Source organism: Lepus europaeus, chromosome 3, assembly GCF_033115175.1.
Source record: "Lepus europaeus isolate LE1 chromosome 3, mLepTim1.pri, whole genome shotgun sequence".
Classification (NCBI taxonomy): Eukaryota; Metazoa; Chordata; class Mammalia; order Lagomorpha; family Leporidae; genus Lepus; species Lepus europaeus.
The window spans coordinates 84,390,620-84,410,002 of record NC_084829.1 but is presented as its reverse complement, the minus strand read 5'-3'; the positions used below and the strand labels follow the sequence as shown (position 1 = coordinate 84,410,002).

The 19,383-nt window shown below is 39.6% G+C and overlaps 1 protein-coding gene across 1 annotated transcript in view; it reads right to left on the bottom strand.

Moving 5' to 3' along the window:
- Positions 1-2,928: 2,928 nt before the first annotated feature.
- Positions 2,929-19,383, bottom strand: part of CFAP206 (cilia and flagella associated protein 206) — a 42,985-nt gene continuing 26,530 nt past the window's right edge. The window contains exons 10-12 of the mRNA XM_062187599.1: positions 19,177-19,370; positions 7,506-7,649; positions 2,929-3,159 (exon numbers count right to left, since the gene is read on the bottom strand). Coding sequence (XP_062043583.1) covers positions 2,929-3,159; positions 7,506-7,649; positions 19,177-19,370 — 569 coding nt within the window. The remainder of the gene's footprint in view (positions 3,160-7,505; positions 7,650-19,176; positions 19,371-19,383) is intronic.

Sequence of the window (19,383 nt, the reverse complement as noted above, 5' to 3'; positions counted from 1 at the left end):
TGCTAAGGTAGCTTTACAGTGTTCCAAGCAGCTACTCCTATTGCCATTTGAGATGATACTGTTATTCCTAATTATCACCAGCAACCTGCAGTACCTGCTTTGATGCCCTGCTCACTTCTATCTTTGCCTAGTCATGTAAGCTATGCTAGTTGCAATGAATTGTATCAAAGGAAGCACAGCACTACATCTGTTAGTAACAAAGTATGATCTCAACTAATAAAAAGGTTTTTCAGGAAGCAAATAACTAAAGCTTAAACAGTTATTGTTAAATTCAAGTATTGTAAGGGCCGCTGGTTAACACCCTGGCCTGAAGCACCAGCATCCCACATGGGTGCTGGTTCTAGTCCCAGCTGCTCCTCTTCGGATCCAGCTCTCTGCTATGGCCTGGGAAAGCAGTGGAAGATGGCCCAAGTCCTTGGGCCCCTGCATCCATGTGGGAGACCCAGAAGAGGTTCCTGGCTTTGGATCGGTGCAGCTCCGGCCATTGTGGCCATCTGGGAAGTGAACCAGCAGATGGAAGACCTTTCTGTCTCTACCTCTCTCTGTAACTCTGTCTTTCAAATAAATAAAATAAATCCCTTAAAAAATTCAAGAATTGTAGCTATATAAAAGATTAAAGTGGTAATATTTATAATAAAGAGTCAGTCATAAAGAACACTACACAAATGTAGATATATAAATATAATTGTTTCCATAACAATTAAGCTTAATACCCTCATTCTGCCATGAAGAAAAACATCCAAACCAATTTCTAGGTTATTATTTTAAAACATTTAATTTGATGGTGTAACATTAATTTTTAAAAAGCCAAAAGAAGTCTTTCATTTTATAAGTGAGAGAATAAAAACACAGAAGGAGCTATTATAAAATTCAGTGTCTGGACTACGAGATTTAAACATGAGTAATCACTGTTGGTGTACACACATTTCTCACTTGAGTTTAACATTCCCTTGCCTCCACTTCCTTGTTTAGTTATCAAATTCTCATTTTCCTTTCCCTGTTAGTCCGGGATATGTAATCTCTACCCACTTATACCATTTTCTGCTTAACTTGCTGCAGTCTTATCTCTACTCAAGCCAACTCTTTTAAAAGAGAGCTCGGCAATGCTACTCCATTGAGCTTTTTTAATTCCTCACTCTGTTGTTTATTCATCACTCACTGAAAGTTATAATGTGCCAAACATTATTCTAGGCACTCATTGAAAGCTAAAAAACAAAAAGTGGAAAAGCAGGAACAGGAGCACAGTAGAAATAACACAGGTCTCTTCCTGTGGCTAAGTGCTTTATGTCTGTTAAGGCATTTAATCTCCATGACAACCCAATGAGTTGAGAATAATTATTGTCCCCATTTTATGATGATGAAACTGCCACAGAGATACCAGGTAACTGCCACTGAGTAGTAGGACCAGACTTTTTTTGTATGATCATAAAAATTCCTATGCATCTTTTTCTGCTTTGCTGACTGCTTCCCTATCTTATTTTGTCTCCTCTTCCTCCTCATTCCACTGTCATTCCTGTAGGGCTGACTTTCCAAATCGTCTTAGTACAACCTAAATTCCTATCACTATTTACCATCCTTGTCATTCATTAAGCTCAAAGTTTCAAACACTTAACACTTTATCTTTTTTGAATAACTAGTCCTTCTCCCTAATTAACTTTTCTTAGGGCAGGAACTCTGAGGTTATATTTTGATTTCTCCTCCCTTTCCTGAGATGTTATATCCCCTTAAGGAAATCTAACATCTTCCGCTTTACATCTATCATTGCATGCTCTTGTTCTTGCAATAGCTTCCTGGCCGTTTCCCCAACTCCCTAATCCATCTTCTGTTCAAGAATCTGCAGTGATTTTCTAATGTCTTACTAAAAGGAGGCAAAATACACCTTTGCCTCTCCAAGACTTCCAAAGGTATACCAACTCTGCTTATGCAACTTTACTTCCCACCATTTCCCCAAAAATAGTCTTCCATCTTTCTCTCTCCCTTTCCTTCCCTCTTCTTCAGTAATAACTACTTTACTCTGAAATCCTTATCAACTCCCTCAACTCCCATCTTGACTGTTAAAATAATTACTCAGGCAGTACCCTACTTCCACTTCGTCCATTGCTTCATTCTTTTTTTTTTTTTTTTTTTTAATATTTACTTATTTGAAAGAGAGAAAAAGAGATCTTCAATCTGCTGATTCACTCTCCAGAGGGCCACAATGGCCAGGGCCGAGCCAGGCTGAAGCCAAGGGCTTCATCCAGGTCTCCCACAAAACTGCAGGTCTAACAGGCAGCTATCAGTGATTCTGAGAGGCCCTAAGCAACTGCCTACAGGGTCTGGCCAATGAGGCCAAGGAGTGCAGTAGGCAGCCAGGAAGATCACAGTAATTGGATGAAATAATGGAGTACCAGAACTGCCTGCCCTGTAAAAGAGCAAACCACTACTTGCAGACAGTCTGATTTTTTTTCAAAGATAGTAAAATCCTTATTTTAATGTAAAATTGCCATATTTTTAAAAGCATCATGTGGACCTGCTCTAATTATTCCAAATTATTGAGGTTTTTCATGAATCAGCTTAATTTCTGTGTTAACACTTAACAGCCACTAAAACTCACAATATTGATAAGGTTTTAAAATCTAATGGCTTTCTATTCCAATGATAATAATTTTATATTAATATCTAAATGGTGTCATAATTTCAATCTTAATGCTGCCAAACTTTTTCTAATAAATAAAAGGTAACTGGACAATGTTTTACCTTTCAATTTTAATAGAATGAAAATGTGTTACAGAAAACAACCATTTAGTGTTTTTGTAGTACTTTGACAGAATAGGGAGATATGGTAAACATTCACTCAATCAATGAATTGCCACGTTAACTTTCATGAATGTAAAAGTACTTTTTATGTTCATAGTTGGGTAGCATCTACTTTAAGCATGTGGTCTCTAACTAGGTTTCATTGACAGATCTAGTTAAGTTCACCTTGACCCCATGGGTGACTTTACTCTTCCCCCCGCGAAGACCGGCTATGTAAATCTGGGGCCTGGGCACTCGAGTGCTGTCTTCCCTCATGGTCTGCGTGCTAACGTCCTTGGGAGGGTATACCTGTGAGCAATTTTCTCTTCTCATGTGACTAAGATCAGTTTGTACCGAGTGAGTAATTTTCTGACGCAAATTGGCCTGAGTAGAAAGAGAAAACATGAATTAATATTCTTCTACTGAACAAATAATATGAAGTATTATCAGGTGATAGTTAATAGCTGCCTATTTTTTTCCTCAATCCAAAAAGAAAATGATCCTATAAGATGGCATTTTTCTGTAAGGCGTTAGAACATAATAGAAATTTAAATTTCCTTTTCTGAGAAGCTGGAAAAGATACAAAATGTTGAAAATGGACCAAAAGAAAGAGCACACAGATTTGAATTATAGTGAACTCACTTACTGATTAATTTTATAATTCTTTCACTTTTGTTCTTTGAGATTCATACAACTTGGATTTCTTACTAGTTTATTTTATTTATTTATTTTTTAAGATTCTGTTTATTTATTTGAGAGGTAGAATTGCGGACAGAGAGAGGGGAGGCAGAGAGAGAAATCTTCCATCTGCTGGTTCACTCCCCAAATGGCCATAATAGCTGGAGCTGAGCCAATCCAAAGCTAGGAACCAGGAGCTTCTCCTGGGTCTTCCCCATGGGTGCAGGGACCCAAGGCCATCTTCTACTGCTTTCTCAGGCCATCAGAAGAGAGCTGAATCAGAAGCAGAGCAGCCAGGACTTGAACAGGTGCCCATAGGAGATGCCAGCGCCATAGGCAAAGGCTTAGTAGCCCTCTACGTCACAGTGCTGGCCCCACTCGTTTATTTTTTAAAAAGACAAAATTTAAGATTTATATTGACTTTATAAAATTGGCTTCATCCTAGGTTTTTAATATAAAAGATCTGATGTTTTCAGTTTAATTTTTATATCACTCCACATTTTGCTCATGTCCTTTATGGGTTACTATTAACCTGTGATTAAAAAATATTAAGCCTGCCAAGAAGCAAGGAGAAACTCATGAGCAGCAGGAAGAGTTCCTGAGATCATTATAGTAAAGGCCAAGAAAAAAAACTCAGAGAACCAGAGAGCATATGAGTGATGAAAAGCCCTGGAATTCAGAGTCTAACCCACTGCAGGTGACTGAGATACAAAACTATGCCCCAGCCATACACAGCTTGTCCATATTAATCAGGTTTTACAGGGCCGATGCTGTGGCATAGCAGGTAAAGCCGCTGCCTGCAGTGCCAAGATCCCATATAGGCGCCGGTTCCTATCCCAGTTGCTCCGCTTCCGATCCAGCCCTCTGCTATGGCCTGGGAAAGCAGTGGAAGATGGTCCAAGTCCTTGGGCCTCTGCACCGGTGTGGGAGACCCGGAAGAAGCTCCTGGCTCCTGGTTTCGGATTAGCTCAGTTCTAGACGTTGAAGCCAATTGGGGAGTGAACCAGAGGAAGACACCTCTCTCTCTCTCTCTCTGCCTCTCCCTCTCTCTCTGTGTAACTCTGACTTTCGAGCGAATAAATAAATTTTTTAAAAAAATAATTAACATAATTTTACTATTTCAGGAGACTTTTGCCCAAGCAAGTAACTTGATTGCTCATCACAGAACCTTCTGAAAGACATGGCAATTCTCCAGTAGTAAGCATCAACATATAGTTTAAGCACTAACATTCTTTCTCTTCTTTTCTTTTTTCTTTTCTCTTTTCTCTTTTCCTCTCCTTTCCTCTCCCCCCCTTCCCTCCCCTCCCCTGCCCTCTTCTTTTCTTTTCTTTTCCTTTCCTTTTTCTTCTTCTCTTCTCTTCTCTTCTCTTCTCTTCTCTTCTCTTTTCTTTTCTGATTTATCCACTTATTTGAAAGCCAGAATCACAGAGAGGAAAAGACAGAAATCGTCCATGTGCTGGTTTACTCCCCAGATGGTTGCAACAGCCAGTGCTGGGCCAAGTCAAAACCAGGAGCCAGGAGCTTCTTCCAGGTCTGCCATGTGGGTAGCAGGGGTCCAAGACTTGGGCCATCTTCCACTTCTTTACCAGGGCCATTAGCAGGATCTGAAGTGGAGCAGCCAGGACATGAACTGGTTTCCCATATGAGATGCTGAAGTTGCAGGCAGCAGTTACACCCACTACAACACAGCGTTGGCCCATTAAGCCCTAAGATTCTTTGCATACCTTGCCTCAAATATCTTCTTCTTCTTCTTTTTTAAAGTGGTCCATTAGAACCACTTCTTTTTTTTAATAAAGATTTATTTATTTATTTGAAAGTCAGAGTTACAGATAGGCAGAGGCAGAGAGAGTGAAAGAGAGAGGTCTTCGATCCACTGGTTCACTCCCCAAATGGCTGCAATGGCTGGAGCTGTACCGACCCAAAGCCAGGAGCCAGGATCTTTTTCCAGGTCTTCCATGCAGGTGCTGGGGCCCAAAGACTTGGTGCCATCTTCCACTGCTTTCCTAGGCAACAGCAGAGAGCTGGATTGGAAGTGGAGCAGCTGGGACTTCAACCGGCACCCATATGGAATGCAGCACTGCAGGTGACAGCCTTACCTGCCATGCCACAGCTCTGGCCCCTCAAACATCTTCACATTGCTGGACTGCTTTTTCATGATCTTTAGCCAATCCTATTCAAACTCCCACCCACCCACCAATCTACCTTAGGCATTGAAAGACCTGCTCTATCAACTCCAAATTCCCTGTTCTTCCTCTAAAACAGCCACAGCTCTGCTTTCTAGTACGGATTTTAGGCAATGACTTCAGTTTTGTCTTATTAACAGTTTGGGAAGTGATGTTTGGGGAGCTGGCATTCATCAGGATGCAATTTTAGGGGATAATGATGTTAGTGGCAGAAATCAGAATTAAGTGGAAATTTAGGAATGGAAAGAGAAGGTTCAAGTCAGTTTGAAATTCAGCCCTCTAAATACCCATTCTATCACCTCTTTTTTTGTTATCTCAAAACAAATTCTTATTTCACTTCTGTTGTATCACTTATTAAGAGGCACTATAATTTTTTCAGTGTATCAATATCACTTGCTAGAGTGTTAGCCCCAGAACAAGATCATGAGATATATATGTTACCCAATACATGTCTATGAATTTGTAAGTTTAATGAACAACAAAACACAATATGGGAGATGAATGTCTGAGTTACAGAAGAGGAACTGACAGTAATGCTAAAGGAACAATGATCTGGACAATACATGGGGAAGCTTATCCTTCCTCATCCCAGGAAGTCAGGTGACTGTAATGCTGGAGCAAAGGAAATGCTGCAGTTAGCGGAAGCCTGTGAGACTGGATATACAAAGGATAGACATGCATGCCAGTAGAACTCTCACAACCTCTGCATTAGTCTAGGAAACCAAATCATAACTTCTGTGCTGTAGCAATTGGCCCAGAATGGTCAGAATTTGGTTAGCTCCCCAACTCAGAATCAATCAGAATCAATCAGAGAAAGCCAAAAATGCTCACCTAACCAATCACACAGATGCCTTGTTTCTGGTTAGCTTGCCTACTGTTTTTCCCATGTCAATACCCTGAAGCTTTCTCCTTTCTCACTATAAAACTTCCCACTTCTCTTTCTGCTTTGAGTCTGCCAAATGCAAGTGACCACTGGCTAACTGGCTTGCTATGGCAAGCTCTGAATAAATAACCTCTAGGAATACCTGGGTTCAATGTCCAAATCCATTTCTGACTTCCAGCTTCCTGCTGATGTGGACCCTGGGAGGCAGTGATGATGGCTCAAGTACTTGGGTTCCTATCACCCACACTGGAGACCTGGATGGCCATTGCAGGGATTTGGGGAGTGAACTAGACGGGAGCTCTCTCTATGTCTATCTGCCTCTCAAATAAGTTTTTAATTGCCTGACTTCAGTAAAAGAGATGGATTAAAATATACTAAGAAAAGGCTACAAACATTTAAACATTTATGTTATTAACACTAAAAAATATTTGTTGTTCAAAATGACATAATACCATAAAAAGCAAGTCTAGGAAATTCTACTGAGTTATATAGGGATGAGACTTTCAAAAACAGACTTTAATTGTAGGTATCTATTGTGATTAAGGTTATTGGAATCAGAAGAAGAAGAGAGCCCAATGTCTGGAAACAATACATTGACAATAAGAGAAGATAACCTCTGTAATTTATCAAGAAAAGGGTATACTTTAAATGATTTAAGAAAATTGGTATTTCTATAAATACTAGCACCAAGTTTTAAAAATATCAGAGAGAGAAAGAGATAGCAATTATCATTGTTTGTGTTACTGGCTGATCTAATTTGAGAGTAGTTTTATCTTTCTGCATTTCTACATTTGCTTAAAATTAAAACACAATCTCATGGTCTAAAGCTGGGAAATAATAAATTATGCTAATTACTTTTATGTTAGCAAAGAGCTCTGCAGAACTCATTATTTTATACATAAATAATTTAACTTACCAACTCTATGAGTAACAACATATAAAAATTCCCCAGCCTATAAATAATTTTTGAAAACATTGTTACAAACCATTTTTATAGCTTTTCTTCTTAATTCCCATTCATTCCACTCATATGATCTCACAATTGTTGGTGGCAATATGTGTGTATCCGTCTGTGTGCTACTTTCATTCTTTGTAATTGGCTTTATATAAAGTTTGTTAACATCTCTCATCTGTATAAATGGAATTTTATAATTAGAACTTATAAAAATAAATATTATTTATAAATAATTAAAATATGCATCTAAGATTGGAATATTAGAAAAACAAGATTTGAACTCTATATACTTGTAAATACCAGAAGAGAAAGAAAAGCTCGTAGTTAGTGGGAAAAAATTAACTGTTTCTCTGGGTGTTATGGCTTTCTGTATGATTTTGTGAGCATAGTGTAGGAGGTATTTTTTTAAAGATTTATTTATTCATTTGAAAGTCAGAGTTACACACAGAGAGAAGGAGAGGTAGAGACAGAGGCAGAGGCAGAGAGAGAGAGAGAGAGGTTTTCCATTTGCTTGTTCACTCCCCAAAAGGCCACAATGGCTGGAGCTGCGCCGATCCAAAGCCAGAAACCAGGAGTTTCTTCCAGGTCTCCCATGTAGGTGCAGGGGCCCAAGGACTTGGGCCATCTTCCACTGCTTTCCCAGGCCATAGCAGAGAGCTGGATCAGAAGTGGAGCAGCCAGGTCTCAAACCGGCGCCCATATGGGATGCCGGTGCCTCGGGTCAGGGCGTTAACCTGATGCATAACAGTGCAGGCCCCAGGAGGTATATTTTGGAAAGGGAAAACATCCTTTATTTCCAAGACAACCCTCCTCTCCACTTTCTGAAGTTGGCAGTGTAATGAACAACTTGTTGGAAATGGACAGAAATTTAAAATAACTATTAAATATGATTTTGTGCTGGAGTACCCAATATTAAGTACTCAATAATTCCAAATCAAACAATACATGATTATTCTGCATATGAAGTCATTGGATAGAACTGGTAGAAGTTAAGGAACACATGTCATAATAAAAAAGATACTAACCTCTTTCAACAATTGAAACAATAGATTACTAATGAGTACCTACCCTTTGAAAGAAATATAACTTCTGCCCTTAAAATTACCTTAGGTTAAAAAAATAATAATAATAAAATAAAAAATAAAATTACCTTAAATAGATAAAAAATGCTAGATTGATAATTAATAATACATACAAGCAAATAATAACTCAATAAGGACAATACGACTACATTTTATGGGGTATAAGGGAAGAAACCCCACTTCAACAGGTATTGCTGGCCATTGAAAAACAGCTGGGGATTAAATAGGAGAAAGAAAGAGAAAAACAAGATGAGATATATAGAGAAAAGAGGAAAACGGGCACTGTCGAAGTTTCTGGTTATCAATAGTAGCTTTTGTGAGTTATCTTACAATTCTAAAAGTTATAAATAAGTGACAGCAAGACCAGTTTTTGCTGTCAAAGCAAAGTCTGTCCTGTCCATAGGGGTTCAACCAATTTCCTTTTCCCCATGTGGAAAAATCAGTGTCACCTCCAGTTGCATGTCCATTTGAATATTCCTGATCCATAAATGTGTCTGTGTTCAGCATTCTCTTTTGAGCTAGTTATAACATGTGCACATTAATTCCCCCATGACTGATAAATAAATTACACTGTTTAACACATGTTCATTTTTATATTTGCATGAGAATTATGGTTTTACCCATTTCTGAAAATCATTTTTTATCAAATAGAAGATCAGGGTAGTTAAAACAGGTTTAAGGTGAATAAATCATTCTTTGTTTTTCTGATGGTGAAAGGTCATAAATGGAATTAGTAGAAAAAGGAGGATTAAAATTACACATAAGCCTTGAATTCTGGGCCAAGGAGTTTGGCTCTCATCTTATAGATAAAACACTGAGGATTTTTGAATTCAGAATAAAGTTGACTGAGATTTTTCCAATTTGCAAAAAAATTACTTAAATTTTTTCCTCATAATTTTTAAACAGTTGGCTCCTCTAGTCACTTTTTTTCTAATTAGAATTTTGTATATTAAACTTAAGATGGCAGGGCCGACACTGTGGCACAGTAGGTTAAGATGCCAATTATGACACCAGCAGCCATTACTGGAGTGCCAGTTCGAGATCCAGCTGCTCTGTTTCCAAGCCCGCTCCTTGGTAATGCACCTGGGAAAGCAGCAGAAGATGGCCCAAGTGCTTGTGTCCCTGTGACCCATATGGGAGATCCACATGGAGTTCTAGGCTCACAGCAGCCACTTCAGGTATGAACTAGTAGATGAAAGATTTCTGCCTTCCCTTCTCTCTCTGTTACTCTGCCTTTCAAATAAATAAACAACAAATCTAAAAATTAAGATAACATTGACAATTCTTATCAAAAAGAACTATGACCTCAAGGGACTCTACAACTTTTAATAATTTTGGGCCAGCGCCATGGCTTAACAGGCTAATCCTCCCGGTTGGGGTGCCAGATTCTATCCTGGTTGCCCCTCTTCCAGGCCAGCTCTCTGCTATGGCCCGGGAAGGCAGTGGAGGATGGCCCAAGTCCCTGGGCCCTGCACCCACATGGGAGACCAGGAGAAGCACCTGGCTCCTGGCTTCGGATTGGCGAGATGCGCCGGCCGCAGCGGCCATTGGAGCGTGAACCAACGGCAAAAAGGAAGACCTTTCTCTCTGTCTCTCTCTCTCTCACTATCCACTCTGCCTTTCAAAAAAAAAAAAATAATAATAATTTTGTACATATACAAACACATTTTTATTCAAAGGTGATATATACATATATTTATAAGAAAGGAAAGTAGGCTGGCGCCGTGGCTTAACAGGCTAATCCTCCGCCTTGCGGTGCCGGCACACTGGGTTCTAGTCCTGGTTGGGGCGCCAGATTCTATCCCGGTTGCCCCTCTTCCAGGCCAGCTCTCTGCTATGGCCCGGGAAGGCAGTGGAGGATGGCCCAAGTGCTTGGGCCCTGCACCCGCATGGAAGACCAGGAGAAGCACCTGGCTCCTGGCTTCGGATCAGCACGATGCGCCGGCCGCAGTGGCCATTGGAGAGTGAACCAACGGCAAAAAGGAAGACCTTTCTCTCTGTCTCTCTCACTATCCACTCTGCCTGTCAAAAAAAAAAAAAAAAAAAAAGAAAGGAAAGTATATTTCTAAAGTAAGTTTAATTAAAAAGATATACTACCACAATATAATTAGATGTCAATAATAAATTATTTTACACTGAAAATGGAAAATTTCATTCATGAGCAAATTAACAAAAATAAATAATCTATATGCTAAAGAAAAAGCCCTAAAGGGAACTAAAAAAACACTTAGAATTGACAGTGATGAAGATAATTAAATTTATAAGTATGTGACATACAACTCAAATATTATAGTGAAAAGGATAAACCCTGGAAGTTCTGATGAGTGAGCATGACCCAGGAGTCATGGGTCAATTCTACAAAAAAAGATGGTGTTATTGCAGAGGACGTCATTCATGAGAGTGGAATTAGTGACCTAATATCAGTTTCTGTCATTGATGCTACACTGCTCGATAACTGTGGGTATCTGATGAATGGACTGAAATCTGATGGAACTTACTAGTGGTCCATTCACATGGCTCCAAAAGCAGAATCTTTTTGTTGTCTTAGAAACAAATTTAAGTCAAACCTCTCGCGATAACCCAATCAAGAAAGTTGTGGAAGTCTTCACACAGGAAAATATGTGACCACCTTGTTTGTAAATCAAGAGTTCTAAATGTTGCCGTCCTTTTTCACCCCCAGAAGGTTTAAGGATTTAAACATTCTAACTGCCAGAGTCCTATGTGCAATGGTTACAATTTTTGTATTTCTACCAAACATGAAAAAAAGCAGAATTTATCAAGAGAAAAAGAAGAAATGCAAAATACCCTACAGCCATGTTTGCCAAAACTAAAAACTTGAATTGCAAAGTTATAGGTGAAATGATAGTGTAATTATTTTTAATTGGTTGCATTAGTACCCCAAGGATCTAGATATTGTTCATGAATGCTCTCTTCTGTGTTTAAGTATTCAATACCACTCTTGCTATGAAACTGAAGTACTTGTAAGAAAAAAAAAAACCTTTTACTATATGAAACTTTACTTATCAAAGCAATTCAATTAGGTTTATACACAGTGTAATATTTCCCAAGTATCACCCAAAATTCCCCTTAGAGCTTTTGGACTCATTAATTACTGGCCACAGCCTAAGTATCTGGGGTAATAAATTGTTGCCAGAATTTTACATACAGTTCCCTCCATTTACTAAAACATTTTCTCCACTAATGTTATTGAAATCAATTTCTATTTCATACAGATGCTCTCTGCAACAGCAATTAAATTTTTCTTCCATAAATGGTGTCTTGTTAAGAAATGATTGTAATTATTCACATTTGCTACTATTTTAACATTGCTCCTTGTGTTTGTACACCTCTAATTGACTTTTTTTTTTCATAATTATGTTCCTACCTCCACAATCCTCATGAAACAAAGCAATGCATGGATAAAGCAATTTTTGAAAACAAGAATAAAACTCTGGAAGAAAAGTTATTGTTTGCAAATGTTATGAATGTCCACATTTAAAAACTACTCTAAAAATCAATAGACTCTCAAACATAAACTATTAGAAATAATAGGGAGTTTAATAAGGTTACTGAATATAAAATCAAAATGCAAGAAGTAGAGTGTACTTCCATAAAATAAGCAATAATCAATTAAAATTTATTATAAAGTCAACAGCATTTAAAATAGCAGCCCAAAATGTAAAGTTCCTAAAAATAAATCTAACAGAAGATGTCCAAGTTCTTTCTAGAAACAATTATAAAACTCCATTGAAATTTTAGATAGGGAGACTAAATGTTGTAAAAAATCTCAGCCTTTCTTTTAGTGATCTATATATATAAGGGAATTTCAATCAGAATTTCCTCAGTTGTTTTATGAACCCTGACACTGTATTTCACAAATGTATACAAAAGTTAAAGAGACAAGTATAGCCAAGACTTTTTACAGAGAAAAGGGGGGAGGACTTTCTCTACCAGATATTAAGATATAGGTAAGTTATCAATATATAAATTTTTTTTAAATTCAATAACTGAACAGAATAAAGAACTAAAAATTAAGTCTATGCTTATTTATAACACACAATCAGTGAGGAGGGGGAAAACTACTGAATAAACATTCTAGGAAAATTCCACTACAAATGAGAAAAAAATTGAAATCAGATCTGCAAATCCTACTAGCCACAAAAATCAAATCCAAGTGGATTAAAGATTCTGATGTGAAAGATAAATTTATATTTTATTTTTTATAAATCTTTATTTGCAAGACAGAGACCAACAGAAACAAACATACAGAGACCGCCCATCAGCTGGTACATTCCCCAAATGACCACAACACCCAGGGTTGGCCCAGGCTGAAGACAGGAATCCAGTCTGGGTCACCCACATGGGTGGCAGGGATCTAAGTACTTGAACTATCATCTGCTGGATTCCAGGGTGTATACTAGCAGGAAGCTAGAATCAGGATCAAAGCCAGGACTTGAACACAGGCAGACTGTGCAGGTACCCCAAGCACATCATTTTTTTTTTTTTTTTGAAAGGTAGAGTTACAGAGGGGCAGAGAGAGAGAGAGAGAGAGAGAGAGAAAGAATGTCTTCCATCTGTTGGTTCACTCCCCAAATGGCCGCAATGGCCAGAGCTAGGCCAATCCAAAGCCAGGAGCCAGGAGTTTCTTCTGGGTCTCCCACAGAGGTGCAGGGGCCCAAGAACTTGAGCCATCTTCCACTGCTTTCCCAGGACATAGCAGAGAGCTGGATTGGAAGAGGAACAGCTGGGATTCGAACCAGCGGCCATATGGGATGCCAGCACTGCAGGCGGGAGCTTTACCCACTATGCCACAGTGTTGGCCCCCCAAGCACATCTTAACTGCCACAAAAAACTCCTGCCATACACTTATAAAAACAAAACGCAATATCCCACATTCCATATCAGAGTGCCTAGTTCAAGCTCCAGCTACTGTCCTATCAAGCTTCGTGCTAATGGACCTGGGAGATAGCAGATATCGGCCTGAGTATCTGGGCTCCTGCTACCCATGTGGGAAAACTGGAAGCCAAGTCCTGGTTCCTGGTTTCAGGCTGGCCCAACCAGCATATAGGGAGTGAACCAGCAGATGGAAGATCTCTCTCTCTCTCTCCCCCACCCCTTCCTTCCTTTCTTCCTCCCTCCCCCCTTCCCTCCTCTCTGCTCTTTCTCCTGACTCCCCCTCCTCTCTATGACTCTGCCTTTCAAACAAATAAATAAATCTTTTTTAAAAACAATGTTAGAGGGGCCAGAGCTGTGGCCTAGCAGGTAAAGCTGCCAACTGCATATGCATATCAGTTTGAGTCCCAGATGCTCCACTTTCTATCCAGCTCTCTGCTAGGGCCTGGGAAAGCAGTAGAAAATAGTCCAAGGCCTTGGGCCCCTGCACCCATCTGGGAGTCCTGGAAGAAGCTCCTGGCTTTGGATCAGCGCAGTTCCAGCCATTGTGGCCTTTTGGGGAGTGAACCAGCAAATGGAAAACCTCTCTCTCTCTCTCTCTCTCTCTCTCTCTCTCTCTCTCTCTCTCTGCCTCTGCCTCTACCTCTCCTTCTCTCTGTGTGCAACTCTGACTTTCAAATAAATAAATAAATCTTTTTTTTTAAAAAATCAATGTTAGAGATATTTTTTGTGATCTTGAGATATAGATGGATTTCTTAAGGCATAAAAAATTCAATACATGAAGATAAAAGAATAAGGCTTTTTTTTTTCAAAAGACACCATAAAAAGAATCAAAAATGTTACAAACTAGGAAAATGTATCTGCAAAACATATTTAGCAAAGAATTCACACCCAAAATAAAGCTTTTGAAAAAAACACCTCCTACAGGGGCTGGCATTGTGGCACAGTAGGTTAATCTGTCACCCACAACACCATCAATTCATTCAGGCCTTAATTCCAGTCCTGCTGCTCCACTTCTGATCCAGTTTCCTACTGGTGCACTTGGGAAAGCAGCTAAAGATGATCCAAATACTTGAGCCCTTGCCACCCATGAGGGAGACCTGGATGGAGTTCCAGGCTCCTGGCTTTTGGTCCTGGCCCAGCCACAACTGTTGTAGCCATTTGAGGAGTGACCCAGAGGATAGAAGATCTCTCTCTCTCTCTGTCCCCTTCTCTCTGTAACTCTGCCTTTCAAATAAATAAATCTTTTTATAAAAAATAAAGGAAAGAAAAACACCTCCTACAAATTACTAAGAAAAACACAAATCAACCAATAGAAAATTGAGTAAAAGGCTGTCATTTTACAGAAATATGAAGTTTAGTAATGCATATATGAATGATAAAAATTTTAAAAACACAAAGAATGAGTAACATCAAATTTAAAAAGTAGTTAATGCTGAGGGAAGAAAAAGGAATGAGACTGAAAAAAGGCACACAAGGAGTACTGAAATATGGTGATGCTGGTTATAGGCACTGGATATGTAAGTGCTTGCTTTTGTTATTTTGATATAGTGACTTTTTTTTTTTTTTGACAGGCAGAGTGGACAGTGAGAGAGAGAGAGACAGAGAGAAAGGTCTTCCTTTGCTGTTGGTTCACCCTCCAATGGCTGCCGCGGCCGTTGCGTTGTGGCTGGCGCACCACGCTGATCCGAAGCCAGGGGCCAGGTGCTTCTCCTGGTCTCCCATGGGGTGCAGGGTCCAAGAACTTGGGCCATCCTCCACTGCCTTCCTGGGCCACAGCAGAGAGCTGTGGACTGGAAGAGGAGCCACCGGGACAGGGGACAGAATCCGGCGCCCCGACCGGGACTAGAACCCAGTGTGCCGGCGCCGCAGGCAGAGGATTAGCCTATTGAGCCACGACGCCGGCCGTGTAACTCTTTCAAATAAGTCAATAAATAAACTTATTTTCTCTCACATCTAGTTTTTTTTTTTCTTTTTAGCTTTTTAATTGTATTTTTATAAGAATTCATATAATGCTTTTTTAAAAAGCATATCTCAACCATTTTAGAAGAACAAAATATCATCAAAACTATTGCATTGTTTTAAGGTATAACTAATGAAATTACTACAGGAAAAAAGACACTAAGCAAGCACTACTTATACTAATGGGACAATGTAACCTCCATTCCTCCCTCAATTATTTCATTACTTTAATGCATCTCCAGTTGAAATATAAAGGTTTTTGAGGAACTTGGAAAATCCATTAAGAAACTTGCATGGGCAAATTTGAAAAACAAATGCAAAAAGAGGGCTATCTTAACAGATAATAAAATATACTAATGGCTCCCTGTATCTGTGGGTTCATCTATGGATTCAACCAACCATAGGGCAAAAATATTCAGAAAAATTATGTCTATATTGAATGTGTACTGTATTTTTTCTTGTCATTATTCCTTAAACAATATAGTATAACTACTATTTACGTAGTATTTGTTAGCTATTATAAGTAATCTAGAGATGATTTAAGGTATACAGGAGTGGGGCCAGCACTGTGGCATAGTGAGCTAAGCCTCTGCCTGCAGTGCCGGAATCCCATATGGGCACCAGTTCTAGTCCTGGCCGTTCCTCTTCCAATCCAGCTCTCTGCTATGGCCTGGAAAAGCAGAGGAAAATGGCCCAAGTGCCTGGGCCCCTGCACCCACATGGGAGACTCAGAAGAAGTTCCTGGCTCCTGACTTTGGATTGGCTCAGCCCTGGCCATTGCAGCCATCTGGGGAGTGAACCAGCAGATGGAAGACTTTTCTCTCTGCCTCTGCCTCTCTCTGTAACTCTACCTCTCAAATAAATAAATAAAATCTTTTAAAAATATATGCTGGAGAATTGCATAAGCTATATCTACATGCTACATCATTTTATATGAGGCACTTGAGTGTCCACAGATTTTGGTATCATGAGGGTGTCCTGAAACCAATCCCCAATAGATACTTAGGGGTGATTATATTATAAAGCAGTAGTGATGGGGCCCGCACTGTGGCGTAGTGGGTAAAGCCACCGCCTGCAGTAACGGCATCCCATATGGGTGTCTGTTCTAGTCCCAGCTGCTCCTCTTCCGATCCAGCTCTCTGCTGTGGCCTGGGAAAGCAGTGGAAGATGGCCCAAGTACTTGGGCCTCTGCACCCGTGTGGGAAACCCAGAAGAAGCTCCTGGTTCCTGGCTTCAGATCAGCCCAGCTCCGGCCGTTGCGGCCATTTGGGGAGTGAATGAGCAGATGGAGAACATCTGCCTCTGTAGCACTGACGAAATTCAAGTAAAATAAATAAATCTTTAAAAAAAACCAAAGCAGGCCGGTGCCGCGGCTCAATAGGCTAATCCTCCACCTTGCGGCGCTGGCACACCGGGTTCTAGTCCCAGTCGGGGCGCCGAATTCTGTCCCGGTTGCCCCTCTTCCAGTCCAGCTCTCTGCTGTGGTCAGGGAGTGCAGTGGAGGATGGCCCAAGTGCTTAGGCCCTGCACCCCATGGGAGACCAGGAGAAGCACCTGGCTCCTGCCATAGGATCAGCGCGGTGCGCTGGCCGCAGCACGCCGGCCACAGCCGCCATTGGAGGGTGAACCAACGGCAAAGGAAGACCTTTCTCTCTGTCTCTCTCACTGTCTACTCTGCCTGTCAAAAAAAAAAAAAAAAAAAAACCCAAAGCAGTAGTTGTATCAGCAAAGAAATAGACAGATGGAACCCATTAGAGAGCCTAGAAACAAACCCTTTCATTTGAAAATTGTTAATAGAAATGCATCTAATTTAGTGAGAAAAGCACACATTATTTAGTAAATGATATTAGGAACTACATAAATAAAAATAAAATTAGAACCCTTTATTATCTCCAAGTAGACTAATGATCTAAATGTGAAAAATAAATGAAAACAGAAGAAAATTAAGATTTTCAAAAAGCATGATCTCTAAATGGAAAAAAAGTATGACTACATTAAAATTAAAGATGCTTATTCAGTGAAGGAAAACATTGACAGAGTTAACATAAAGATGACAGGCTGAGAAAAGACATTTGAACACTTATAACTCAAATAATTCATATTTAGAATAGACAAGAAACTGCCAATCAACAAGTCAAAGACAGAAAATCGCGTAAGTTCTGAACAGTTGGAGCACAGCAGGGCAAACCTGAATGGTTAAACAGATGTTAGTAGAGATGTTAAACTTCACAACCATAAAAAGTATACAACCAAACAATAATGAGATGCCATTTTAAATTAATCAAATAGCCAAAAATTTCAAACTCAGATCACAGCAAGTACAGTCAGGTTTATGAGTGATAAGCCTTATAAGTGATAAGTACTGAAGTTAAATTGGTGCAAATGTTTTAAAAGTAACCTCTCAGCTGAGCCCAAAATTGAAGGCCTACTATTTGGTTCACACACAGGACACTTAAATTGGGCAAAGTCAGTCTCAACACAACCGGAGAAACCTAGAATGCTCTCTGCAAACCACTTCAGATTAGCACAGGCTCAGAACTGCACCAGTTGAGCTGTCCAGGGTCCTGACTGCCAAAGCTGCTTCTCACTGTTCCGAATGATTTAGTCCTTGCCTAATTTCTCTGTCTGTCCATGGGTTCAGACTTTCACCAACCTGACGGTCCTCTTAGCAGATACTGCTTGGGTGCATGCTGGCAAGGACAGCAGTGTCAAAATCCACCTACTTCATAATTAAGATGTTGATAAAAGTAGCAAATGATAGACATTTTAAACCACTTATTTCAAAATGGTTCTTATTTTAGTGTTTAAGAGAAAGGAACTCAATGAGAGGTGAGACAGAAAAACCAACTAAAAGGTAGACAATGCCATTGAGGGACAAAGGGGAAGAAAACAAGGAAATACAGCAGCAGAATGTGAGCTCCTGCAGGAAGGGCTTGTTATCTGTTTTGTTCACTGCTAAAACCTTTGTGCCATGAATGATCCCAGGCACACAGTAAGTGATCAGCATTAAATATTTGATGATTTAATCAAGGACTAGGCACCGACATACCAAAAAGTATCTTCAGACCAATTTTGTGGCCTTCGAGATATCAAATTTAACCCCATTAAAGTGTCTATACTATCTGTGCTGAGCTCCTCTAATTTTACATACAGAAATATGGTAGCTTCAATTATTTAACTAAATGCAATCTTTCTATTTCAGATTTATCCTGGTCTATTAATTCACCATTTGACCCCACATCTTGTTTTCATTATTCTTCGTGGACTGCATCAATTTCCATCTTCAGATGTAAATTTCTATCAGATGACCTGTAAATACTTTCATCTAACTTTGTTTCTGCCTGGATTCTACAATAAAATAAAACTTTTTAATAATTATACTTTTAGGGGCCTGCATTGTGGCTAGTGGGTTAAGCCGTCACCTACGGTGTCAGCATCCCATACAGGCACCAGTTCAAGTCCCAGCAGCTCCACTTGTGATCTAGCTTCCTGTTACATGCCTGGGAAAGCAGTAGGAGATGGCCCAATTCCTTGGACTCCTGCACCCATATGAGAGACCCGGATGAAGATCCTGGCTCCTGGCTTCAGCCTGGCCTAGTACTGGCTGTGTGGCTATTTGGAGAATGAGCCAATGGATGAAATATTCTCTCTCTTTGGTTCGCTCTCTCTCTCTCTCTCTCTCTTTGCCTCCGTGACTCTGCCTTCCAAATAAATTTTTAAAAATAATTATACTTTTAAATATTCTTAAAATATTACCTAGCTTACCTGAGAATATGGAATGAGTATATCAAAATGTCGATGAAGCTGCAATAGCTGAATTAACTCAGCATTTTTTTGGGCTTTTTCTTTAATCATATCAATGTAAATTTCAGGATTTTCTGCAAATGAATATGCAGCATTTCTGCTATTGAATGTGTAATACTTTTCTTTATATTTCAAAATTCCAATTGATGGATTTCCTGAAAATTAAGA